At 37.4% G+C, this 26528-nt stretch overlaps 1 protein-coding gene across 2 annotated transcripts in view; it reads left to right on the top strand.

Moving 5' to 3' along the window:
* Window positions 1-26528, top strand: part of FYB1 (FYN binding protein 1) — a 146792-nt gene that overhangs the window by 96537 nt on the left and 23727 nt on the right. For both annotated transcript variants that reach the window (XM_054583959.1, XM_054583958.1), the window contains 7 exons: window positions 8482-8638; window positions 19220-19266; window positions 21165-21184; window positions 21619-21650; window positions 22248-22368; window positions 24822-24981; window positions 25481-25625. In XM_054583959.1, coding sequence (XP_054439934.1) covers window positions 8482-8638; window positions 19220-19266; window positions 21165-21184; window positions 21619-21650; window positions 22248-22368; window positions 24822-24981; window positions 25481-25625 — 682 coding nt within the window. The remainder of the gene's footprint in view (window positions 1-8481; window positions 8639-19219; window positions 19267-21164; window positions 21185-21618; window positions 21651-22247; window positions 22369-24821; window positions 24982-25480; window positions 25626-26528) is intronic.

Below are 26528 nucleotides of genomic sequence, written 5' to 3'. Positions count from 1 at the left end.
CTGTTAACTTTGCAGATTCTGGAGAGCTGTTTTTGTGTCTACAAGGTTTTGCAATTTCTCTCCCCTTCATTCCCAACTTGCCTCATTTTTTTTCCGTAACCAGAATGAACTGTTCCCTAATACCAATACAGTCAGTTCTCTTTTATTTTTGCCTTTAGTCACATTTTTATTATAGTTAAGAATTATATTATTAAAATTATTACATGTCTTGGAAAAGTTTAAGTGTTACAGAAAAAGTGAGTCAAGCTCCCACTTGACTTTTTAGCAAAATGCCCAGCATCTCCCTGCAGGGGTTCGAGACAGGCCTCCCCCGGATGCGCCGCCTCAGCATGTGAATTATTTTGAGCTGAAGGCAGTTGAGACCCTGCAGACTGAAGAGAAACTTTTAGCTCTCCCATAAAGAATTTAAAGTAGAGGTCTTGCTCACAATAAAAGTTATCAACAGAAATAACTTTATGTCTTGTCTATAAAGCAGGCAAACTTCTAATTACGGAACATCTGCTCTTCTCAGCATCCTGTAAATGACCTTCTTCCCCTCCGAAGTCCCAAGGTGCCTTATCTCATCCTTAGATCAGAATGTCACATACACCTCATGTTTCTTGCCTCTCTCTGAACCTCTCCTGCATGTGGGGTTCTCATACATACCTTGTAATGAAATTTGTTTATTGTCTCTGGTTAATTTGTTTTGTACAGAATTTTTTATTAGGCCAACTGAAAGAACTTTGAATGGAAGAGGAAAGCTTCTTCCACCCCTCACATCCCTCTTGAACTCTCAAGCTACCATTAAAATGCCCAGGAATACAGTTCTGTGTCTGACCTGAGAAGAGAGTGGGCAGTAAGTTGCAAAGTTTCCTGACGGGTTCGCTGTCACCAAGTCGTCCTGCACTGTCCAGGGAACTAGCTCTGCCCATACGTGGGGCCCCCATCTCTACACAGTTTCATCATTTTTTGAGGAAGGAATTCTAAGTGGTCTTTTTAGATTCAGCATTTTAAAGCCACAGGCAGTATCCTCTGATTCATTTGATCAGTTTGGGCTGTTATCTCTCAATTTTATATCCGTAATCCTTTTTTTTAAAGATTTTATATATTTATTCTTAGAGAAAGGGGAAGGGAGGGAGAAATAGAGGGAGAGAAACATCGGTTGGTTTCCTCTGACATGCACTCCAACCAGGACCAAACCCACAACCCAGGCATGTGCGTTGCCAGGGACTCAAACCAGTGACCCACACTGGTCAGGGCTCTCCTTAATTCCTGATGCCAGCTAAACTCTAAACTTGCTGTGGTTGCCTGTTATTTTATTTATATTATATCTCCTAAATTCTTTCATAGCTTTATTTCAAATTCCATTTCTTGGACTTTTTTTCCTGCCAGCTCACATCAGTCATTCATCTTTGGGGACCCATTTTCCACCAGCTCCTAAATGTCTACTTTCCTGCCACCTGGCTTCCAAAATCAAATTCCGATGTAAATTATAAATTCAACATGCATGTGAATATATGCTTCAGGATTACTTTACATTCTCCTGAGCCCGTTCTGCTCTGCCTGAAACTGAAAAATCTTAGGAAATCACACTGAGAGGAAAGGTACCCATTGGAAAAGCTGGACTTACATTCAGATCTTAGGAGGGCATGTTAATGTGTCCATTTGGCCTTACCAACAATTTCATTTCATTACTTTGAGGAGCAGCGAAATAGCTGAAAGGGCAAAAGCAGCATAAGAAATTGGCTAGAGTTCAAATTCTGGCTGAGTTTAACCCCCACTTTTATTGCTTACAAACTCCCCGAACTTGGATATTGTTCTTAACTATTGAATAGAAACTAAATAATGATATATACCCCATTGCCTTGTTATGAAGATTAAATGAGATCACCTGTGTAAAATGCCCAGAATGGTGCCTGGCAAAAAGGCGTTTACTTTATGTTATTGTCATTAGCCTCAGGAATTTCCTATAGATTTGTCATTTCTGTTTCTTTTTTACTTATTTTATTATAACCCACCCCCTCTTTCCATCACCGCAGATTAGATTTTTGCTTTTGAGAATTCCAGTATTACTAGTTATATTTTGGCATACTTTAAAAAGTCCAGACTGAGATTTTAGAGCCAATCGTTTCACATTAATGTAAGTCTATCTGCTTTCCCCCCAAAAAACGAAGGTGCTTTTTCTCTGAATCATTTTGTGTACTGCAAATATATTCCTTGTAGTATTTGAAAGTGACCACAGATTTTGCAAAGCAAAATGTCCTGCTGCTAAATACCAGTGGAGCAGAGGGAGACTTCAGGGTGCATTCTCCCGAGCTTGAGGAGGAGCAGGGCAAACGCAATCAGTTCAGAGCCTCAGTACACCTTCCAAATTATCCCTGACGATTTTTCAAAGGTAATTTATTTAACAACCCAGCCAGTCCCTCTGCACCGCTCAGCCCTGCTGCCTCTCTGGCCCCCTCGGGCAAGCCCTCCCCGGTGGTGGCGCGGGGGCTGCCCGCAGCTCCGGGAGGGCGCCTCCGAGCCCCCCTCCCGTGGAGAAGCCCCCATGCCTTTGCAGGTGGCTCCAGCTAGTGTAACCAGGGAAGGGGGGACAGACACAGGCGCGACAGCACTGCAGATGCCCGCGCAGTCTCATGAGTCCATGCAAAGGGGAAAGTGCCTGTGGCGTTGGGGGTGAGTCAGTGTTTAGTGTTTCCAGTTCGTCATTCCCCAAACCTCGTCTAGTTTCTCACCTCCATCCGTTAGGTTGTTCTCATATGCTAACACCCCCTGCGTGTCAAGTTTTTTCCATGAAAAGATGTCACAAATGGCTAATAAACGTTTTTTCTTTCTAGTTTGACAGTGGTTTATAATACCCGCTCAGTGGCTTATTCTGTTTTGTGTAAGCTTTCAAATCACTTATGAGTCTATCATATAAATAAATAAATATATATATATAAAACAAGATACCATTTTTATCAGTCAAATCTAATAGAATTTTAAGTATTTATTCCATTATAGGAGAGTATTTCAAGACAGTAGATAATTGCTTATTAGATAAATGATGCTGGGACATTGGGTAAATGATTTAAGAATAAAAACCATAAAAATAGATCCCAATCTCATACCTTACCCCAAAATAAATTGCTAGGAGTTTAAGGAGTTAAATGTGAAAAATAAATAAATAAAGCCAAGAAATGTAGGGGGAAATAGAAGGTAGATAATCATATGTTCTCAGAATAGGAAAAACCGTTCTAAACATAACTCTAGTGATAGAAATTACACATAGAAGAATTTATTCACTGATTTAGAGAAAAAGTAGTAAGTTCTACATATCAAAAAATTAAACTTCACTTATGACAAAAATGAAATGGAAAAACTATTTCTAATAAAAATGTAATCATTTGGAAATTTTCATAACCACATTTATAACCTCAGCTCCCCCCAAAAATAGCTGCCAAAGGCGATGAGCTACCTCTGTGAGAAGGCGCCTGGCAGGCGGAGTCCTGAGTCAGGAGCGCGGGGCCTGAGCAAACCCTAAAGCTCCAAGAAGAAGACAGTGACAGTGAGGAGAGAGGGTGACGTTTGTGTCACCTTAAGTGAAAGAAACACTTTGGAAAGAGACAGAAATATCTAAAAAGAACTTGGAATTAGGAAGCTTTTTATATACCCACATTTTGCCGTGTATAATGTGCATCTGTTGCCCAAATTTCTGAGGGAAAAATGACAATGTACATTACACATGGTAGTACAAATTCCTTATCTATATAAATATATTTAATTCCTTTATTTATGCTTATGTGTTCAAAGTGTAACTCTAGAAAGCAATAACCATATCTGTATGCAAAATAATACCCTTTATAATACAAGACACAAGTATCTAAATATAAATAAATAACTGAATTAAAAAATTTAAATGGAAGATTTTTTTTTCCTGAAAGTTTGGGCCAAAACATGCGTGTGCATTATACATGGCAAAGTGCAGTAATATACCATTGAAAAGCCTGCCATTGACTCATTAAGGAACTTTACTGTGAAGTACTACATGTTCTTTAACGGTTTTGAAGATTTTTAAAGGTTTTATTGGTTATGGCAAAGTGCTCTGTTTTGGTTTGAGTTTTTTGTTTATTTGTTCATTTTTGGTATGGACAAGCAGAGGCAGGAGCCAAAGCAGCCAAAATATTATATCTAGTTTGTCCATGTAAGAAGCAAAATGATTAAGATCCTTAATAAAGAGGTTTCATAAACCAGTAAGAAAAAGCAAATACTATTTTTAAAACAGGCAAAGAATTTGAATAGATAATATAATTTAAATAAAAAATGGTTATAAAGATTAAAAAATGAGCCCAGACATGTAAAATTAAAACAAAATAGTTTTCAAGAAGCCATCCCGTTTTCTTTTCTGAAAATTGCTCCAAAACAAGGAGGATAAGAAATACAAACTCCACGTTCAGGAAAACCAGGCAACGCGCAGAATCCCTAAGCATGATGCATGGAGTCAGAGAGTGAATGGGGGACTGACAGAGAGGACGAGGGTCAAAGTCAAGAGGGCAGATACAGAGACAAGCGATTCCACCACCATACAGCCGATAGGACCTAGGCTTTTTTCAGGTATGAGCAATGCTATGCTGGTAAATGATGAACGATTCTCCAGGAAAAACTGCACGTATGTGTGTTATGTATATATACGTACATGTATGAGATGTTATTGTTATGAACAATATATAGTTTATAGTATAGTATAACACATAATAGACAAATAATAAAGTAGACAATACCTTTTATTGAAAATCCCATATAGCCAATTACTGATGTTTACATCTGTAGTCAACCTATGGTTGTAGTTAATGAAGGAGTGTAGCTCCAGCCTGAATGTTGATTTCACTTACGTTAACAAGCCAAGTGTGAAACAGCAAAGATACGTGTCAGAACTTCACTCATTTGCCAGTGATTGAGAGACTACTTTGCTAAGTTGTAGAATAGTTTTCAAATACTGAGAAAATATTTCCTCAGTGTTTCATACTATTCACAATGTAGTATCTACAGAAACAACACACTTTTAAGGTTAATCTGCATTATCAGCATTTTCTCTGTGGCTCCCTTAAATCTAATAACCAATAAAACAATAAATCACGCCCACGTTTGTGGTTCTTGTTGGTTTTTGTGACAAGAATATCCCCATTGTGCCCAAGGTCAGCATACTGTAGTAAGTCCCTGTAACAGCATCACTGAATGCTGGGAAGAGATGCCGTAGTACATTATTAAATAACTTTCCACAATTCAGAGCATTTCGCATGACAATTTTATACATATTTTGCTTGACTTCATTTACTTACGATTTATCTCCCAAGACCATAAGAGCAAAAATCTTGGTCTTTTATTTCTCTGTTATGTCCCAAGTGCCTAGAACAGTGCTTGACACATGCTAGACATTGAATGAATACTTGCTAAATAAAAAATAAAATGTTGAACTTACTATATGCCAGGTACGATCCCAAGTGCTTTACTTATGTTAAGTCCTCACCGCAACCCTATGGGGTGGCATTATTATTATCTGTGTTACAGCTGAACCCAGAAAGTTACTTAACCAGGTCACTGAACAGGCAAATGGTGAAGCCGGGATTCAGACCCGGGCTCTAGCTCCAGAGCGTGCGCACTTTATCACAGCGCGTTCTCTCAGTATGTCACAGCATGACACGGGCAAAGCGAAATCTCAGGATCACAGCTGTGTAGCAGACCTTAAAAACAACCAGGGCCAATTAGAGCAAATGGAAAGAGGCAATATATTGTAAGTGATCAATTATCTGACAGGTTTGCAAATGGCAAACTTATTCTAGGAAAAGAGTAAGTAGAATGAGAAAAGAAACGTTACCATTATTGTATACTACCTGATTCGGCAAAGAACAATATTTACCTAATCATGATAATGAAAACAATAAATATAATTCTTTTAAAAAGTCGTGCTCTTGCTATATGAGAAAGGAAAAGGGAAGAGAGCAAAAATCCACATCTACTAAACAGAAAAAAAATGATATTTTTAAAATCATGAATCAAGCAGTATATGAAAAATGCAAAGCAGTATATGTAAATGCAAAAGAAACATCTAAAATGTTGGAAGTGTTGTTGTTATATGTTACTGGTCACTGACTTGCCAATTCCTAAGCATGTATTTGTTTGATAAAAGTGAAATTAAAACAAGAAGGTAGAATATTTTCCATAATAGTGTCCAAGATTCAAAACAATAATGCCAATGTTGGCAAAATGAATGAAAATGGGCTCTCCCATGTACTAACAGATGAAGCTCTCAGTTGATATGTCTCTGGGAGATAATTTGATATTTTGTAAAAAAATAAAATGAAATAAATTTTTTTTAAAACTCTTAAAAATGTTATTTGATCTAGCATTTCTTCTTAATGGAATTTATCCTAAGAAAAAAACTTTAAAGATATGTACAAAGACTAAGCCATTTTCTATTACAACAAAAAAAGAATTATATAAATATTTAGTATTAGAGTCCTGGTTTTTTAAAATCATGAAGAACAATAGTTTAATAACTTAAAATTATATTTATATTAATCTGAAAAGATATTTATGAATACTAAGGAAAATAAAAAGCTGATAGCAAAATAACAAAATGCTCTCACTTTGCTCCCATCTCATAAAAGTATATATTTGGACTAAAATGTTTTAAAATACATGTAACTCAGTAGTTACTGCCAGGTGATGGAATTATAGATAATTCATATTTATTTAGTTTTGCTTGTCCCATTTATAATTTCTGCAATATACATGATTTACTTATGAGATTTTTAATAGGTTTTAATGTTTAAAAGTTACACCTCAGACAAAAATGTATTTCTCATTAAAGATTCAAGGAGATCATCAAAAACAAGAAGAACTGTGTTGCCTATGAAAACAGACAAAATAATGGGTCTGGTGTAAAATAATGGATCAGATGAAAAATAATCTACATTTGTAAAACATAAAGAATGTGACATTAAAATTGACATAGGCAAAAATCCATAATATTAAAACTAAGGTTTATAAAATGTAAGACAATTTCCTTTTGTTTGTTTCCTTTTTATTATGAAATTTTTCATTCATATACTCTATACATAGATTTAAGAATTTTTAAGAGAACATTAAACTCAAAGAACTTAATCTTCAAGAAATGGAATATTTATCAACTAATTATCAGGGGAATACAAATCAAAAGCCTAGTGAACTATCACCTCCCACTTATTAGATTGGATATTATAGAAAAAGACATGAAATGAAAAATGGCAGAAAGTGGAGAAAAGGGAACATTTGTGCACTGTTGGTGGGAATGTAAATTGGTTCATCCACTATGGAAAACAGTATGGAGTTTCCTCAGGAAAATAAAAATAAAACTACCATATGACCTAGCAATCCCACTTCTGGTATATATCCAAAGGAAACAAAGTTATTAGCTCAAAGAGATAGCTGTACTCCGATGTTCATAACATTATTCACAACAGCCAAGGTATAAAAACAAGCTAGGTGTCCATCAACGGATGAATGGATAAAGAAAATACAGCAAATATATGTGGTAGAATGTTATTCAGCCTTAAAAAATGGAGTCCTGGCTGGTGTGATTCAGTGGATTGAGTGCCAGCCTGCAAACCAAAGGGTCACCAGTTCAGTTCCCAGGCAGGGTACATGCCTGGGTTGAGGGCCAGGTCCCCAGCTGAGGTGGCGCAAGAGGCAACCACATATTAATGTTTCTCTTCCTCACTTTCTCCCTCTCTTCCCCTTTTTCTAAAAGTAAATAAATAAATAAAATCTTTTTACAAAATGGAAATCCTGTTATGTGTGACAACATGGATGAACGTTGGAGGGCATTATACTAAGTAAAATCAGCCAGTGGAAGACCAATGCTGCAAGGTATCACTTATATGTGTAATCTTCAAAAAAAAAATAAAAAAGAAAAAAGAAGGAAAAGAAGTTGAAGGCATAGAAACAAAGTAGAAAAGTGGATGCCGGGGTGAGGGGTAGGGAAAATAGGAAGAGGTAGGTAAAAGGGAGCCAACTTTCCATTACAAGATATATAAAGTCTGAGGATCTAATGTTTAACATGGTGTCTATAGTTAATAACACTGTATTGTATAATTGAAATTTGCTAGGAGAATAGACTGTAAATACTCTTCCCCTATCACCCAAAAAAGTAAACATGTGAGGTGATGGATGTATTAACTCCATGGAAGGAATCCTTAAACAATATATAGGTATATGAAATTATCATCTTGTACACTGAAATATCTTACTATTTTATTTGTCAATTATACCTCAGTAAGGCTGAAAAAATCTAAGAAGTGGAACATTAAAAACGCCATGTCTCATGATACTTAGAATATTAGACTCTCCAAAGCATTAATTCAACTTGGCATACATTTCTTACATTTTTATGTTTAAAATTCTCATCTCTGCATAATGGAGTAACCAGTTCTTATATTCTGAAGACTTGTCTTAATTCATGGTATTGTTTGTTTTGTTTTTCAGGTCCCAACAAAGGCCAAACACCTTACTCAACAACCTCCGTGCCACCACCTCCACCGTCCCATCCATCCACCCAACCGCAACTGCCAGCCTCTCACCCGACACAACCGCCAGTCCCGAGTCTACCTCCCAGAAACATTAAGCCTCCTTTAGATCTAAGGTAAGCAAAAGTTATCTTGTGATTTCTTTGTCAGTCTCTTGCCATAGATTTTCACACTGGGCTTGGCTGAGTGCCAAGGGTTCTGTGGTAAACGGCTGGGGCTGCAAAAGTGGACAGCTAGCAGGGAGAAAGGATGTCTAAGTAGGCCGCTCTCATACCTCCAGAGCCTTTAGCAACTCTTGTTTACCTGCTTTTGCAGTAGTTTTCCCCTTCAGCATTTACTGGAAGAAAATTTCCACTGCCCAGTGCTGGGCAGCACCACCAGCATAACCTCAGCCGCCGTGGCTGCCATCATCGCTGAGGCCCCACCACCGCCACCGGCAGCATCACCACCACCATATTCACGGACGGCCATGACGTGCACTTGGCGCATATAATCCCAATAATCCTATCAAATGTGCAATGTTTCGTCATTTCACAGATGAAATGGAACTCTACAGAAGCTAAGTAACTTCTCCAAGATCATGCAAGAATAGAGTAGATATTTGAGCCAATGTCAGTCTGAGTCCAAAGTAAAGCAGCTGTTTTCTCACCCTTCAGATTCTGGGCTGTTTTAAAAACCTAGGAAACTTTTATTCAAGCTTACATTTTCTTAGATGGTACTTTTTTAGAAATGTCAAAACTATATGGGTTGCTCTGCAGGAGCTCTTTATCCATGATTTACCAGGACCGTAAGTTGAGGGAAAAGCAAGTGGAAGATTGGAATAGAATGCAATGTTGTTTTAAAAAGAAATATCCAATCAGTGGCAAGCGTGCTCTGCCCATTATGACCAGGGGACTAGGTTTTCTTCTTTCTTCCAGGAGATCGCTGTCTGTGTCCTTTACCACGAATAAGTAATATCCCCAAATATTGAACTATAGTTTGTTTTCCCTTCACTTTAATCCCCTACCAGATGGATGTTCTTTACATTTCAAGTCTTAATATCTGTAATCTATATAACAGAATCTGTTAATAAGAATATCTGATTGACAGTTTTCTCACTTTTTGAAGAGTGCCATTTAGAGCAGGGGTTGCAAACATGTTAGTCATGGGTTACCTCCAATGTGTTTCATTTTACTGTGCTTTGGGGAGGAGGTTAAGGCACTAACCAGAAGTGTGAGAGCAGCTTAGTGGCTAGTATCTTCTATATGGCCTGCAGTGTGTGTTCATGTTAACTGCATACCCTTCCAAACATTTGAGTTTACAAATTTTAATTTAAAGTCTCTAATACCCCCATGATATCCAGCTACCAAATAAGAGGTTAAGCCATCTGCCTACTAACATATAAATGCTAAATAAATATTAGTTTAATAGAACTAATTACTCTGTGTTCTTAGATACACTTGATTTCTCTGTGAATTATTTTCCTTTCACATGTATTAATGTTGTTTCTTTTTCCTAATTTCTTTCCTATTTTGATAAATTTAACCTACTAGATTTTAAACTTAGCATTTTGAATTTCATTGTGTGACCCCATCCCAGCTACGGGCTTCAGTCAGCCTTCTGGATTCTGTGTAATGCTAGAGAGAAATTGTAATAAATGCCTTGAGCATGAATTCCTGAATGTTTACAAGACATGGAGATTGGTACTTAATAATTTTATCAAAGAAATTGGGAAGAGAAGGAGTATTTGGCACCTTCTAGTATTTGGCAATACAAATAGTATTCCTGCTATTTGAGGATCCCCAAGGCCACACATGTTTTATGATTTACTAATAGGACTTTCAGGACTCGCCATACAGTAGTACCGATGGCTAAGGCTTATCATGGTAACTCTCCTTCTGAGTCTGGGAACAGACACACAGAGGGTGTTGCTTCCCCAGCTATGGAAATGCAATGCATGTGTGATGCCGCTTCCTCAGAAAGCCGATTAGACACAGGTTTTTACTGAGAGCTAGTCACATAGGCATCTGCTACCTAGCAACTCCCAAACTACCAGACTTCCAGAAAAAAAGCAGATGTTCATCATAAGTCACATAGTGTGCACTCTCTAGGCACAGCAAACCACTCTTAGCAATTAGGCAACTTTTCATATCAGTGTACCAGCCGAGGAACAACCTTTGTAGAAGTTTCTTCTATATAACAGTTCTGGGCCTGCTTTATTAAGTCTTTTCTGTGAACCTACTCCCTGGAATCCACTGCGACAAGGTGTGGAGTAAAAAGTTGCAGAAAGAAGAAAGGATTTCAAAAATCGTCCTTTAGCCTGTACAAACAACTACTTCGTAAGGATGCTGGCCAGTTTCCCAGCTGTGCAGGGAATTCTTGCAAAGTTGAAAAGGGCCTGCAGAGCAGGTAGGCTCAAAGTCTTACTTGATGAAAACATAGCAAAAACCACCAATTGGAATAAACTTTACCTTACCCCCATTTCCATCTTATTAAGGACTTCTAATTAGAAAATCTGATTCATCTAAGAGTTGTCAGCTCCACAAAATACATACTCTCAGAAGAAAGATGGGGAGAAACAAAAGTCTTAGGTGTTATATCACCTAGATCAACTGTAACCAGAGTATCTCAAAGTTAATTGTCAGATGGAGAGAATAGAGAAAATGAAAGCTAAAGCACATCTATGAGATAATATTTTTTCAAAGTAAAAATGTGGTATATAATGAAAACTTCTGGGTTCTCATCAGAGAGCTCAAGTAAATTCCAAGATGAAGAAATATATCTGGGTTACAAACTTTCCCCCAAGTAGAGGAAGCAAGATAAGACACAAAGAGGAAATGAAAGTAAAATGGGTCTTTATAGTATGGCTCAAATTTTTATACTTAATGCAAAAGGAAAATGTATGGCTCAATCTGTAAGTAAAATTGTGAGAAATAGGTGTTTCTGTGCTTTTTGTCACAGCACCACCCTTAAAAGCACACACCCGGGTGTTTCCCAGGTGCCCCCTCCACTGCGCTGCAAATACTATTCCTCTCCTCTCCAATCAGTGGCCACTCTCAGGTCAGAATCAAATAGATTATTTTACATCCGCTCAACAATAATTTTTTAAGCGACTATTTTGTGCCTTTGTAGTAAGAGTTACATTAAGAAGGAAGTCGTGCATAAAGGAAAGATCCCTGCCCATATAAATCAGGGACAAGAGAGCAAAGGAATTAAAATAATAAACAGGTAAAAAATACAGTATGTTAAGAAACATTGAGTGCTATGGGAGAAAAGATCACGGGGTTGGGTGGTGAAGTGTGAGGGTGACCTTAGGGGACAGCGTATTCAACTTTACACAGACATGAGCATGTCTCCCTCAGTAGCAAGGCATGCCTGAGCGGGCTCAACGAAGTGAGGGGGTCAGGCGTGCAGATGTTTGGAGGAGAATAGGTCCAGACAGAAAAAACAGACAGAACAAAGACCTAGAATTTTCAAAGACTAGGAAGGAGCTGAAGTGGACCAAGGGAAAGGGTAGCAGGAAAAGACTTAGCTCATGCAGGCCTTTATGAGTCATGATAGAGATTGTGGCTCTTATCCTAAGTGAAAGGGAACCACATAAAGAAGCTGGGCAGTGATGTTTTATGACTTTTGTTTTAAAAAATTACCTTAACAACCATTTGAAAAGAGACAGTAGGCCAATGCTGAAGCAGGGAAAGCGGGCAGATATTGCAGAAACACAGCCAACATATAGAGAGGGCTGTACCGAGGGTGGAATCATCAGAGGGGCCCAGATTCTGGATATATTTGGAAGCAGAGTGTGGATTCAGGGTATGAAAGAAAAAAGAGGATCGAAGATGACTCCCAGGTTTTGGTCTGAACAACACCAAGAATGATGTCCCCATCAACTGAAAAGGGAGAGGCTGCAAGGAAGCAAGTCTGGGTGGGGAAGGTCAGCAGGGTGTGGCTATGTGAAGCTTAAGGTGTCTCTGAAACATCCCAGTGGAGATGTGGGGGAGGCAGTCGGGTATAAGAAGTGACAAGTTTTGGAGAGAGTCTGGTTTAAGAATATGCATCTGAGAGCCATGGGCACATACTCCAGACTTAGTCATGAGACTGCTGAGATTCGCCAAAGAAGTGAGTGTGACTAGAGAAGAAACAAGCCCCGGTGCCCTTGAACTCTCCCGGGCCTGGGAGAAGAAAAATAGGGGAGGGAGAAGAAAAAGGAACCACCAATAAAACATGAAAAAACTAAGATGCCAAGACAGTGTTCTGAAGGAGGAGCAGTGATTGGCTGTGTCCGAGGCTATGAAGACCAATGGGCGAGCACTATGGAGGTCAGAGTGGATGGAAGTCCCGGAGTAGTGGGGACGCAACCTGACTGGAGGGAAGGGATTTAAAACAGCAAGAACGGAAAGGAAGGGGTACATAGCGTGATAAAGGAGAGGAGGGAAGCAAAGAGATGGGGCGGTCACCGGTGAGGAAACAGAATCAAGATTTTTGTTTTAAAATGGAAGAAATAGGAGTATGTTTGTAAGCTAATGAGAAAGACCCAATAAAGAGGGGGAAATGACAATGGCAAAGGAAGGAAAGAATTCCTGGAACCAGGAACCAGAGCACCTGGGGCCAGTGCTCAGATGAGGGTCTGGCTTTCCAAAGGAATAAAGAGCTCATAAGGTTTCCTCTTCTCTCTGGGGTGAAGTCTGCATCTCTTAAGGCAAGAGAACAGATCTCACAGATCTCACATTGGACTCCAGGAAGGAATTTCAGAGAACAGGGTGGTCTTTATTGCCTGCCTACTCCCAAGAAGTCACTTGTAATTATATCATTCAGGTCAGGATGCCAAGGGAATGGAAAAGATTGGAGGCAGGTGAAAATGAGAACAAGTAGCTTTAAAAATAAGGTGGTGGAAGCCAAAGTTATATTGTACTTTAAATTGTATTGTTTCCCCACCTAGTGGTCAGAAATCAGCTAGTTACAGTTTCTACTATTTTACTCAGGCATCTGAGGAAGAACTGAAATGGATCAAAAGAGCATATTTATCATTATTAGTGTTCAAATCAACATCTTCAGTGTAACACACTTTTCTGTGCTATTTTTAAAAATTAATAGAAATTTTAACAGTATGACTAATTGTTCACATGAAAACAGAATCAATGGCTGAATACTTTGATATACAAAACAAATTACATGGCTATTAATAGTTATGAGACAGGAAAAGTGAGGTAATAAGCAATAATAAATAATGGGAAGTGACTAAGGTTGGAAAAGGAAAGGTTAAACAGTGCTTTTCCCTGAGGTCATTCACAGTCAGTTTAAGGTGTGTTTGGATTTTTTTTTTTTTTTTGGCTCTAAAATTAGAGGAACAGTAAGACTTTACCACTGCCACCTTTTTTATTAATTAGAAATGCTTTAAATTCTCCTGGATTTGAGACCTACCACTTCACTTGTGCACTGACATCGTCTTACCTGACTCCGTCTGGGAAGCTGTCGGGGTTTTATTACTCCTCGTGCGTTGGGTGTTGTACAGGAGGAGGCCGTGTTCCAGAGTAAAGTTCACAGGATGTCATTTCAGTAAGGGCAGGTAGAACAAAGGTTTATGTGTCACTTAGAGTTCTTCCTTCTTGGGAAAAACAACTGACACTTAAAAGCTAAAGTCATGAATAGTAAATAAGGTTTAAAGGTCAATAAGCTTACATCTTGAAAAGTCAGGAAACAGAGCTCTAATACTTTCTCAAAATGGCAGTCACAACGACTGCAGTACTGTTGTTTTTCCTATTTAATTCTGCTCGCCGCAGCGTAACAACAAGAACTCTGGGGAGAAGCCTTCTCTCCTGGACACACTATTGCAGGAACTGACAATAAGCACCCTTTGCTTCCCCTCAACCCACTCCCTCTGTTTAGTTCCCTGTGCCCCGGCTTGTGGCTCGGTTCATGGTTTGCCTCTTCATCTCTGTGGAGCTGTTCTCGCTGCCTGGAGCCCTTCCTCTGAGCAGCTCGGGGCACTGATACGGATGTATTCAGGAAGTCCACGTAGTTCTTCTTATTTTCCCTTTTAGCCTTCACTAACATCCCTAGTCTTACCACTGTTCCACGTTTGTTGAATGTTTCCATGTTACATGTTTGTGAATTCCAACCTATATAAAATAACCTAAGATGTAAATGCTATACTGTTGGGCCTATGGATAAATGTGTGCATGTAAATGTACTCTACAAGTAATAAATGATTTGCATAACATGTAGAGACATAAGTATGGAGGTGATATGCAGAAAGCCTTCATTTTGCTAGTATTTCTTATTCATCCAAGTGTGTTAGGAAGTAAACTACAAGTCTTAAACTACAAGTCTTAATATTCTTCTTCATAAATGATAATAAATAACTCACATAGCAAAAGTTAATTTAGTTTCTTTGTATTATTAAGACATCATTAATTCATCCAAAAAAGTCCTATACATGACAGGAATTATTCTAATAGCCTACTAAAAATGCCAGTCATATTAATAAGTTAACTAACAAAGTGACAGTGTCTTTCCTCAAGGGGCTCATGGTCCCAGAGCAGGAAGAGAAACATGCATCAATTTCTCTGTAATTATAGTGATGCAGGATAATCATATAATGGAACAATGTATGGCCTATAGAAGATGCAACTGCATGGGCTTAGGGGAGTCAGGGGTAACTTCACAGAAGAGGGAGTGTTTAAGGAGAAACTTAAAGATTAGGGAGGGCCACAGGCAGGGGATGATGAGAAGGGAAACAGCAGGGGTAAGCGTGGAAGAACGTGAAACCAGAGAGTGTTCAGGGAAAGTCAGTTCACTATTAATATGTGAAAAAAAAATAGTGGAAGAAGAGGAAATAGGAGAAATAAAACTGCAAAAGAGCAGTCCTGATAGTAAAAGCCTTGTATACCATGGAAAGGGCTGCAGATGCGATTCTATAGAAAGTCAGTAATATTTTGATATTTGTGGTACTTATACCTTGTGCTTTTAATTAATATTTAATTCATTGAAGTTTATGCAAAGGCCTAATTTATTTTAAGTACTTAAATTTACATAATATGACTTGCTATTCTATTTATACAGCTAGTAAGTTTTATTTAAGTAACTCTTTTTAGGGGGAGCTTTGATTAATGATTGGACAACTCACACTAAATTCTTTCAAATCAATAGTTATATTTATGAATTTAGTTAGTTCCCTTACAAGGTTTACACTGTATGTAAAAATTTATATATTGAATTTTTAAGCATTATTTTTAAGATTTTCAAATACCTGACTGAACAAATTTAATAACTCTACTAAGCAATAGCCCTTCCAAGAACCTAAATGATTCTTAACAATCTATTAAACCACAACCAGTCGTCTGAGATATTAGACTTTTATTTGCAATTGGATTTTTCTTAGTTTTTTAAAAACATTTATTTTGAAACAACTTAAGCATGCAAAATGCAAAGAGAATAGTGTAATTAACTCCCATGTTCCCTTAACCAACTTCAACAATTGTAAACTCATTACCAATCTTATTTCATCTACTCTCCCACCCACCTCTCCCTCTTCTCATATTATTTTGAAACTAACACCAAAAATTATATAATTTCACCCATAAATATTTTAGTAGGTTTCCCTAAAAATAGACTCTATCTATTAATATAAAACTTCAAGTCATTGTTCAAATTTCCTGTTTTCTCTTAAATTGTGTGTGAGTTTTTTGTTTGTTTGTTTGAATAAGAATTCAAACGAAGTCTAACATCTTCGTTGGCTTATATGTTTTGTAACTCTTTTAAGCTATAGGCTCATCCTCTATCACTCTTCTTTTATTTATTGCAATTTATTTTTTGAACAAATCAAGTTGTCTGTGGACCTATAATTGCCCACAGTCTAGAATCTGCCGATTGCTTTTCCACTATATAGCTTATGTGTTCCCCTTTGTATGTATTTCTTATAAATTAGTAGTTGGATATAGAAGCAGCTTTATCAGATTTATTTAAGTATGCGTGTGTGTCGGTGCACATGACTCCTTCGTAGTGACGGGGGATTCTTTTGGTAGGAGTTCATAGTGTTTGGTTGACTTTCTTAATGATGTCAGCCGCAAATAGCAATCAACACCTAGAGTCTTTCCTTTTCAACTAAAGTCAAGTCTAACTCACGAATTTTAAATGATGTGGCACATCTAACTGAATATTACCTCATATAACTAATCTCTTAAATATTACAAATGCTTAAAAATATTGAACATATGTATATTGTCCCAATGATTATAAAACTTATTCCACAAATGTTTGTACCGTGGGTTTGAATTACTCCATTATTTTTGTGTTTAATCCTAAATATTTCAGGATCTAAAGAGTCTCAGTAAGAGAAACAAACATCTTGTCATGACCAATTAACACTTAGCTAAATAGAAATTTATGCATATGTAAAAGCTGAATTTTAAATGTAAAAGAGCCTGTTGACTAATGGTTTATGGTCGCATGTTTACCATCTGAGGTGGAGACACGTGTGCCCATGGCAATTTTTCCTGAGCCACAAGTGTGCCCACTGAACTCTTTTTATGGTCTCAGTGATAATAAGGTGCTTCCACCCCACATTCTTTAAATAGGTTAAAGGTTAAATTCTTTAAATAAGAAAGGTTAAATTTTCAACCAGAATCTCTTGGATTCAGGTAACATTCTCTCTCGTCCTTAAAGTGGCTTGAGTATTGAACATAAGAGTGACATAATCTTATTTTTGTGTTTGAAATATCACTTTGGCAACACTATGCAGAAGGGGCTGTACTCATGTCTAGCTAGAGAAAGGAGAGAAGACATTAAGTATGGAGAACTGACAAAACTTGATGGATTTAATATGGGACTGAGAAGAGTGAGAAGTAAAGGATGACTTGAGGCTTAGGTGAATATGTGAATTGTGGTACCACTCACCAAGGTACAAAACTTAGTAAGAAAAACAGATTTAGGCTGAGATGGAGGAGGGAAACCTCAGCTTCTGAGATGTGACTATAGAGCCAGCAGTTGGACATCTAAGTAAAGATAAATAGGTAGATAGATAAAGAGAGAGTGAACTAGAAAGATGATAGATAGATAGATAGATAGATAGATAGATAGATAGATAGATAGATAGATAGATAATATATAAAATTCAAAAAATAGTCCTGGACTAGAGATTTCAATATGGAAGTCACCAAGTTTAAGATAATATATGAAGCTTTGGGGGTATTTGAGACCATTCAGTGACAGAAGTAGCGTGAAAAAAATGAAGAAAGCCAAGACCAGAACACAAAAAAAATCATCTCTTAAAGGAGAAGTCAGAGGAAAATAAACCGCAAAGGAAATTGTGGGATAGTGGCCAGAAAGACAAGAGTTGAAACAGGCAAGATTTGTCATTGTAACAAAAGAGACTCAGGGAAGGCAAAGTGACCAATGCTGTTAAGGACCACAAAGCAATCAATCAAGTAAGATGCAGGCTGAGAGATGTCCAGTGGATTTGGTAGTTAAGTCTTTCAGGAGTCGTTTCAGGCAGGCTTGGCAATAAAAGCCAGATTGTTCACAATGAAGAAATGACAGGGAGGAGAGGAAATAAAGTCAGTGACTTTTTCTACTTTGGCTGGAAAAAGCAAGATTATCTTGTGGAGATATAGAGGATTTAGAAAGGCAAAGAGAAGTATTTGCTCTTTATAAATGAGAGTCAAATGGGCTGAGGAAGAAAAACAAACAGTGAGATATTTAGGGATAGAGAGTAGAGAAGAGGAACAATAATAATAATATAAATAATACACTGATGTGCAGAAGAAAGGCAATAAAAGGATTAAGATCACTGAGAACTCATATAGGATTAAGAACATGGGTGAAAAGAATATTTTTGATAGGGAGAAGGTAAGGATGGTTATAACTGTAGCTAAGTTTATGGATTAAAAGAATTTACTTTCTTAAGAGAGTTCACACCCAATAACTGTTATTTTATCAGTAAAATAAGAAACAAGATCATCTGATTACAGAGGAGGGGAATAGGAGATTTAAAGAAAGTAGTGAACATTTTGAATAGCCATTGAGAAAAATGATACGAAAGGGTCAATTAGAAAAAAATGTAATGAGATTATAGAATAGCGTAGAAGGTATAGTTGAGATTTGATGTAAGTTATTTGTGATATCTGAAATCAATAAAATGACAATTCTCTCCAGCTATGCTAATCAACCTGAGACTAGAAATAAAAAACATAGATGGTTCCATAAATCATTAGGGATCTTCCAGGCCCAGGTATTAATAGCTATTAAGAGCAGTTGAAGTGAAATGGTTTAAATGAAGCGCCTTGGAGTCCAAGCCACAAATGATGGGAGTAAAGCCATGTGGGGAACACCTGGAAAAGAGGAAGGAGTCAAGGACTGGAACTAACTCCCTTGGGTATCTATACCATAAAACCAATCAGATGCCTTCAGACTCCCTGAATCGAATTATTGACATACTGCTGTTTTAACAAAAAACACATTGTTCCCTGAAGCAATGAATTAACTGTACGTGTTCACTACGAATGGACAGTTCTGTGCCCCAGCTCCCCGGCTCTCCATTTCTGGCAGCAGTAGCAGCATAATGACTCTTCTCATCTCCCCTAATGACTTCTGAAGTTTGGCATCAGAGAAGATATTAAAAAGAATAAGTTTTAAAAAGTACCCTTTTATTCTTTTTTTCTTTTTTATTGTAAGGTGAACATCTACTTGTTCAATTTTTACTTTTTCTTCTCTCTTGTTTCCAGGAGCCCTGTAAATGAGGAGAGTCGAGATGGTGGCACGCACTTTGATGGTAAGGGGCAAAAAGATGTTTCATTTATCTTTTTGTTACCTTGTATTACGAAATTTTAAGTTAATCATTCTCATCCACTTATTAATGGATCATCATCATTGATCCATGCAAGACTCTTCTCTGGTTTTACTTATTTATTTATTCATTTTAATGACTTACTCCCTTTCCTCTCTTCCCCTTACCAGAGACAAATATTTTAATGTGTTTAACGTGTATGTGTCTGTACATATTCTCTGCATACTGTTGTGAGGCAAACGTGATAACCACTACACTACAGAAACCCCTTCTGCATACTGTTGGATGTGTGCATATATTTCGGTTTATATAAAAACTACATTAGCACTGACTTTGATCTTTTTTTTTCTACTCAACATAATGTGTTTGGGGGGACCCACCCATGTTGTTATACATATTATATTTAATTTGTTGCTGTTAACGAGTGCATAAGTACTCCACAGTATGCATATTAAGTACTCCATGGTATGCATCCTATGCATTCACATTTTACCCCTAACTCATTAGTACCACAAATAATAATCCAATGTGCCTTCTTGCCCTTACATGGACCTCTGAGAGACTTCTTTTAGAGAGAGAGAGAGATCCCGTAGGGATGGTTGCTCATAGTCTATGGCATATTCATTTTGACTGAGTAGGACTAGAGAGCTCTCCAGAAGATCTTTGTCTGTGTAGACTCTCATCAGCAGGACAGAAGATTCCAAGATGCCTCCCTTTCACCAGTCCGTGGTATATTGAGCTTTCCAATTGCTTCCAATCTTATATGTATAAAATGCTATTTCATTTTCATACCTCTGTTTGCTGTTGAGTCTGAGTAATTCATTTGTTTGTTAGCTTTTGTGTTTCTTCTTCTGGAAGTTTCCAGTTTACGTCCTTTGACCATTTTTTTTGAGGGGTGGGGTGAGGGTTGGTCTCCTTTTCTGGATCACGTGCAGGAGTTCTTTGTATTCCAGATATTAATCCCATATCAGTTGCAGGCATTGCAGATACCTTCTCTCATTCTGTTATTAATTTAGCCGATGCTGTCCTTTACTGAATATAATAAATATAATGCAATCAAAATTATTTTTATCTTATAATTTATGCTTTATAATTTTATTGAAGAAGTTTTATCCCTAGGAAATAAAAAAACTACCTTCTATTTTCTTCTATGAACTTTATCCCTTATACTTAGATCTTTAACCTCTTTTCAGTTCACCTTTAAGGAATTAGTAGAAATCCAGGCTTGTAGCCTCATGTATGGAGCCAGTTTTCTCATTGCCATACCCTCAAATCCACCTTTTCTCATTACCTTATAATGCCATCTTTATACCATATCAACTCTGTGTGTGTTTGTGTGTGTATTCCATGTCTGTATGTATGCATCTGTCTCTGAGCTCTCTATTCCATTGATCCGTTTCTATACCTACACCATACTGTTTTTATTATTGTTGTTTTAGATTATGTCTTAATATCTAGTAATTGATATTACTAAATACTTGAGTGGTAAAATATCTGGTTTTTAAAAAGCTAATTAACTTGGTTTGTTTGATACATGAAAGTGAATCAAAGGAAGTCAAAAAGTGCAAACTAGTAGTGATCTTCTGATAATAACTTTGGTCCAGACAAGCCCAAAAAAGCAAATGCGTATGCTTTTCATAAGGAGAATAAAGGGTGTCTTCATTAGCTTATGGAAGCCAATGAAATGATTGTATAATTAAATTACAAGTTATCAAAAAGACATAAGGCTCTAAACCACATATTCTATTTCATGCTTCTATATCTTTGATAAAATATAGGTTTTGTTAGATTGTGAGCTGTCTGGAATATTATGTTACATCTAACAACCCTATATTAAAGTGCTTCTTAAATACAGTATGTTATTCTTTTTTTAACCCCTTTAGGTACTGGAAACCTAGATGAGGTCAGTTTTCTTTTTCCTTCTCATATTACACTGCTGTAACTAGAATATTTAACAAGTATTGTGATTCATTTTCTATTGGTATAAACTCACAAATGAAAATTCTTATGAGTAAAGATGATATTTTTCCAATTATGATCTTAGTTCATCTAAAATGCTTGAGACATTAAATACTAATCATTATTCCAACTCATAGTAATTTTGTGGCACTGAACATAAACTTAAGTCATGCTACACATCTGAATTATATAGCAGGATATAAAATGAAATCTTTTGGGGTTTACTTTCCTAGTCTATCTCTAAAAAGGAAAAAAAAATCTTAAATAAGCCAAACTTATATACACTTAAATTTATGCTTGTTTTACTTGATCTATGTAATATGTGTATGATCCCGTTTTGAATAATTAAAAGTAATTATTATTCATTTTTTCTGACAGGAAGAAAGTGAAGGAGAAACATATGAAGACATGTATGAGTTACTTTTTTAACATGATATTTTCCCTCTAAGATGAATATAATGATTTGTAGGAGGGAGGGTGGATGGATATTCAGCACTTGGGCAGAAAAGCTTTATTGTTCAAATGACTGGCATATAATGGTAACCTTTATTTTAATACAGAAGACTAAAGATCCTTTACTTGTCTGAGGATTTCACAGAGGGCTCTGTAAAATGCTAAAAAATGCCAGACTAGCCTCTAGATAGACAACATGTTTGTGCTCTTGTATGTATGAGCACATGGATATCAGAGAGAGAGAGGGAGGGAGAGATATTAATTCTATTCATGCTGACAAGCGGCAAGAACGGGGCCTTTATAAATGGTGCCTTCCACGTGTTGGCACCAACTGTAAGTGAAGGCAGAGCTTTTGGAAGAGATCTCATTTGTATGCGCCCTACTGGGTTTAAGAACAATCTCACACACCCAGGAACGTTGACAACCCTTAGCTGTCTACCTTCATCTAGACTTCAGATACCACTTCTGTTGTGGGTAGAAACCTCTCTGGATAACAAGTCTTATCCCATCAATGCCTGCGGCTGATGAAACAACCTAACAATATTTATCTACAGAGAAACATCCAAGGAACGAGAGAAGAAAAGGGAAAAGGAGGAAAAGAAGAGGCTAGAGCTGGAGAAAAAGGAACAGAAAGAGAGAGAAAAGAAAGAACAAGAGATAAAGAAGAAATTTAAAGTAAGAACTTGCTTGCTAATAGGTAGAAAAGAGTAACCTATTCTTATAATTTTCACACAGAAAGGGGACCATCCTTGAACCCTTACATGGTTGAAGAATTACTTAATAGTTGTTTTCTAAGGAGTAACTATCCTTGCAAGAGACTTTTTTTTTTTTTTTGCCAACACCCTCCCTTATCCCTGAACTAAAAATATAATAAGATAAAATTCAAATAAAGTATGGTGGCTTATAATTAGTGTGCACCCAGGAAATGTGTTGACTGAGTGAATGAATACTCAGCTATGCGAACCCATTGTGGCTCTTACTTCGCATTAACCTCCGTTTGCTATGAGCTTTGACCACACACCTCCTCAAGGCAGGAAGTATAGTGTTGCTGGGGATGCAGTGTCTCCAGATGAACCAGACCTGACTCCGAGTCAGGCTTCTGTGAGCTGCTCTCACTGCTGGTGTCTAGACCTGACTTTATGCCTGCCTTGATTTTAAGTCTATGTACATGTCGACTTCTGATACCCACTGCTTCTCACCCCTCTTCTCCTACCTGGATTTCCGACCCATGTCTCCTCTAGCCTCTGACTTCTAATTGTGTGACTTGTGTTACCACCCCTAACACTACCCTTGCAGGCTGCCTTCTCTTGGCTACACCATCTGAGATGACGTGGTCTATTTAATGTGGTCTTGCACGTCAGCTATAGTTTAAAATGAGGTACAAAAGTATTCTTTACTTTGAAAAGGATTCATATTGTTTCCTTTAAACATTTAATTCCCCTGAAACATTCACTACATGTTTTAAATTATTAAAAATTTGATTTATATATAACTTCTCAGTATATGTATTATATTAAAACAAGGTTCAACAGCATGGTGCAGAGAAAATGTAAAGCCTAGTCAGCTGGGCAGATGTGAATTCAAATTCCAGAAATACATGTGAGTTATGTGATCGTGGGTATATTACTAAACTTCTAGGAACCTCAGATTCTTATTCTTTAAGGAGAAAATAAATGATACCTCTCCTAAAAGGTGGGTGTGGAATTAAATAAAAGAATGCACATAAAGCACCATATCTATTAGTGGTTCTCATTAAATTTGGAAAAATCTTACTATATGTATACGTAAAATTAAGATTACAATGTTAATATTAGAACATTTTATTCATACAAATTGTATGGCTACCAACATTTATATTTTCAAATGAAAAATATAAAAAATTAATTTTTTAATGAAAATCTTCACAACACACATTTAAGAAAAGACTGCTTATAGTTTTAAAAAAATTATAGGAAATTTTTTCTTGTGTTTCTTTTGGAGAACTCAATTTTGCAATTTTCACTCATTCAAGTGGCATATTTAGTAAGAAAAAAATGGTGTGTGGGAATCATATCACTAAATATGAATTCAAAAGTTTGTCAAGACTAGGACTGTATGTCTTCCACAAAATGTTAATAGATGTTAAAGTAAATAAATAAATATAATAACTATTACATGGTACCATATTTCATTAATTCTAAGACATGAAATATTTGACATTTTAAAATTCTAACATTAGGATGCATCTTAATATTAGTGGTACATCATAATTTAATTTAAGCTGTTTGCTTTCTTTCTCAGTGGATATAATTAATGATATGTCTCACAATCCATAGCATCATAAGAACAATGAAATAAGGTACAGCTTCTTTAAAACTCACAATTCCACAAATTCCCCCCCCAAAAAAAAACAACTCACAAATTCCATTTTAGAAGACATCAATTCAAGATTAGGAAATTTGATTGTTAGGATTCATAGTCTAAACCAGACCATTCCCCTGCTTTCAAGAAACCACTACACTATATTAATTTTTAAAACCACACAACACTTGTTTGCTATGTTTTTAATTTACAAAGCTATTTCTAAAGCGTTATTTTGTTTACAGCAGATAATGTCTACTCCACATTTGTAGACAGACAATGTCACAAAATTAAAAAAAAAGAAAAAGAAAGAAAATGCTTTTCCCAGGAGTACACCCACCACTACCACCTACCCTTCCCTTTGCTGTTCTAGACCTGACTAGAACCATCAAAATAAGTTCACAAGGTGAAGTGCAGAAAAGCCTTTGCCTACCAAGCAGACCACCAGCATCTCCCATAAAAACACACAGCGCCCAGAGTGGATTGTCGTACATAAGTGGTATTCGGTTACAAGTGGCTTCTTTTGCTAGCCTTTCACAGAGGCGCTGAGGTCCCCAGGTCACCGCCCTCTCCGGGAGCCCCTGCGCACGCGCCTGCTCTTGCTGGTCTTGCCTGACCCTGATGGATTTTCCCTAACTTCTCCTGCCCTCAGTTTTTAGCCTAAACCTGTAACTGTTGGAAATAGGCAGATTGGCAAATTGTAAACATACTGGCTTTCAAAACTGCATTCCTTGAAGTTGTTCTGAATAGCAAGGAAACCTGTTGTAATTCTTTTTTTCTTGTTGCAGCTCACAGGCCCTATTGAGGTCATCCATCAAGCCACAGCTTGCTGTGATGTCAAAGGGGGAAAGAATGAACTGAGCTTCAAGCAAGGAGAGCAGATTGAAATAATCCGCATCACAGACAACCCCGAGGGAAAATGGCTGGGCAGAACTAGCAGAGGGTCATGTGAGTGCAAAAGTTCCTAGGACTTCAGAATGTCATCTCTTTGAGCCAAAATGAAATGTGCAAATGTGTCCAGAACTACTCATAAGCATTGAGTAAGGAGTTTTGTTCCAAGCAGACAGAGATAGGAGGATTTAACCTGACAAGTAGAGTTCCATTTTCACCTTGTTATCTTTGAGCAGAGAACAATGTAAATGTTTATGCTGCTCCAGGGAGGCAAACAGGGTTGGGGGGGGGGGGGGGGTATGTTCCTCACTGATGTTAAAAGGAAAATCAAAAGAGTCATGTGAATCCCTTTGGAATCTTGAAAATAGACTCTATACTTACTCCAAACCACAACAGCATAAAACTGTGTGTCTGTCTGGGAAGTCTATAAATCAAAATTGCAAGCAAACAAACAAGGGGCCATGTTAAAGAGCAAATGTGCAATTGGTATTTTGTTTACCACTTGAAAAGATTGAAGCTGCCCTTACCTGAACACAAATCATTCTCCTTTTGGTAGATGGCTATATTAAAACAACTGCTGTGCGGATTGACTACGATTCCCTGAAGCGGAAAAAGAACTCTCTCGGTGCTCTTTCATCGAAGCCCATTGAGGATGACCAAGAAGTGTACGATGACGTGGCAGAGCAGGATGAGGCCAGCAGGTGTGTAACACAGATCAGACTGTCTCCTTGCCAGAAATTAGGGACTTTACGGTCATTCCATGGGTCCTATTGCTCTCTACCACTAAACTGAGTTTATATATATAAACCACCTATATTGGAGCTACTGTACACAGTGACTGTAACTCCAGTATAGGTGCCAGTTCACTGGAAACAGCAGGCTCTTTTATTTCATTCTTTGGTTACATGTATCAAGTGCTACTTGAAAAATAATGGGCCATGTGCCAAATCTAGTCAAATCTGTTGTCATTCCAAAATGCTGTTCTATAACATTCATTCTAATTTGATCTTAAGGATTTGATGCCTAAAATAAATATAATTTTGTAAAATATGAAGCCTAAAAATATAACATTCAGTTTTAAGAAATATAAAACTTTTGCTCTGAAATCTTTGAGTCTAATATACTTGTTATTCTTATTTGAACATAAAACAGAAAAGGAATGCTTTTTACTACAACTCTACTTTGCTCTTTAAAAGTACAAAAGTGAAAACTCAATTCCCTACTATTGCAGTGTATCAACTTAAGGGGCCAGCTTTCCATCGCCCATCCATTCCACTGGATTAGGATGAAGTTGCTTCCCAGGGCAGGGGGACCGAACAAGACATCCTTCGTGGAGGAGCCAAGAGCGGGGAGGGGCCCTCTTCCCCCGGGGGGCCTCTTCTTCCCTTCTTCCCCGTCAGTCTTCCGCTTGCTCTCTCTGTGCCTCCTCTTCTCTCCTTTCCCTCGCTCTGATCTTCTCTGGCTTTTCTTCTCTTTCCTGCTTTTCCATTCCCCCTCTCCTCTTACTTCTTCTTTGTTCCAGTATCTCCCCTTCCTGGTAAAAATCACAAACCCTTCAAGCTGAAGGGAGAGGAAGAGAACAATCTCCGGCCACAGAAAAGAGC

The sequence above is a fragment of the Pteronotus mesoamericanus genome, unplaced genomic scaffold (assembly GCF_021234165.1).
Source record: "Pteronotus mesoamericanus isolate MK-2021 breed Mesoamerican mustached bat unplaced genomic scaffold, CSHL_Meso_final contig_75, whole genome shotgun sequence".
NCBI classification, from domain to species: domain Eukaryota; kingdom Metazoa; phylum Chordata; class Mammalia; order Chiroptera; family Mormoopidae; genus Pteronotus; species Pteronotus mesoamericanus.
This window is presented reverse-complemented; position numbering and strand designations above follow the sequence as displayed.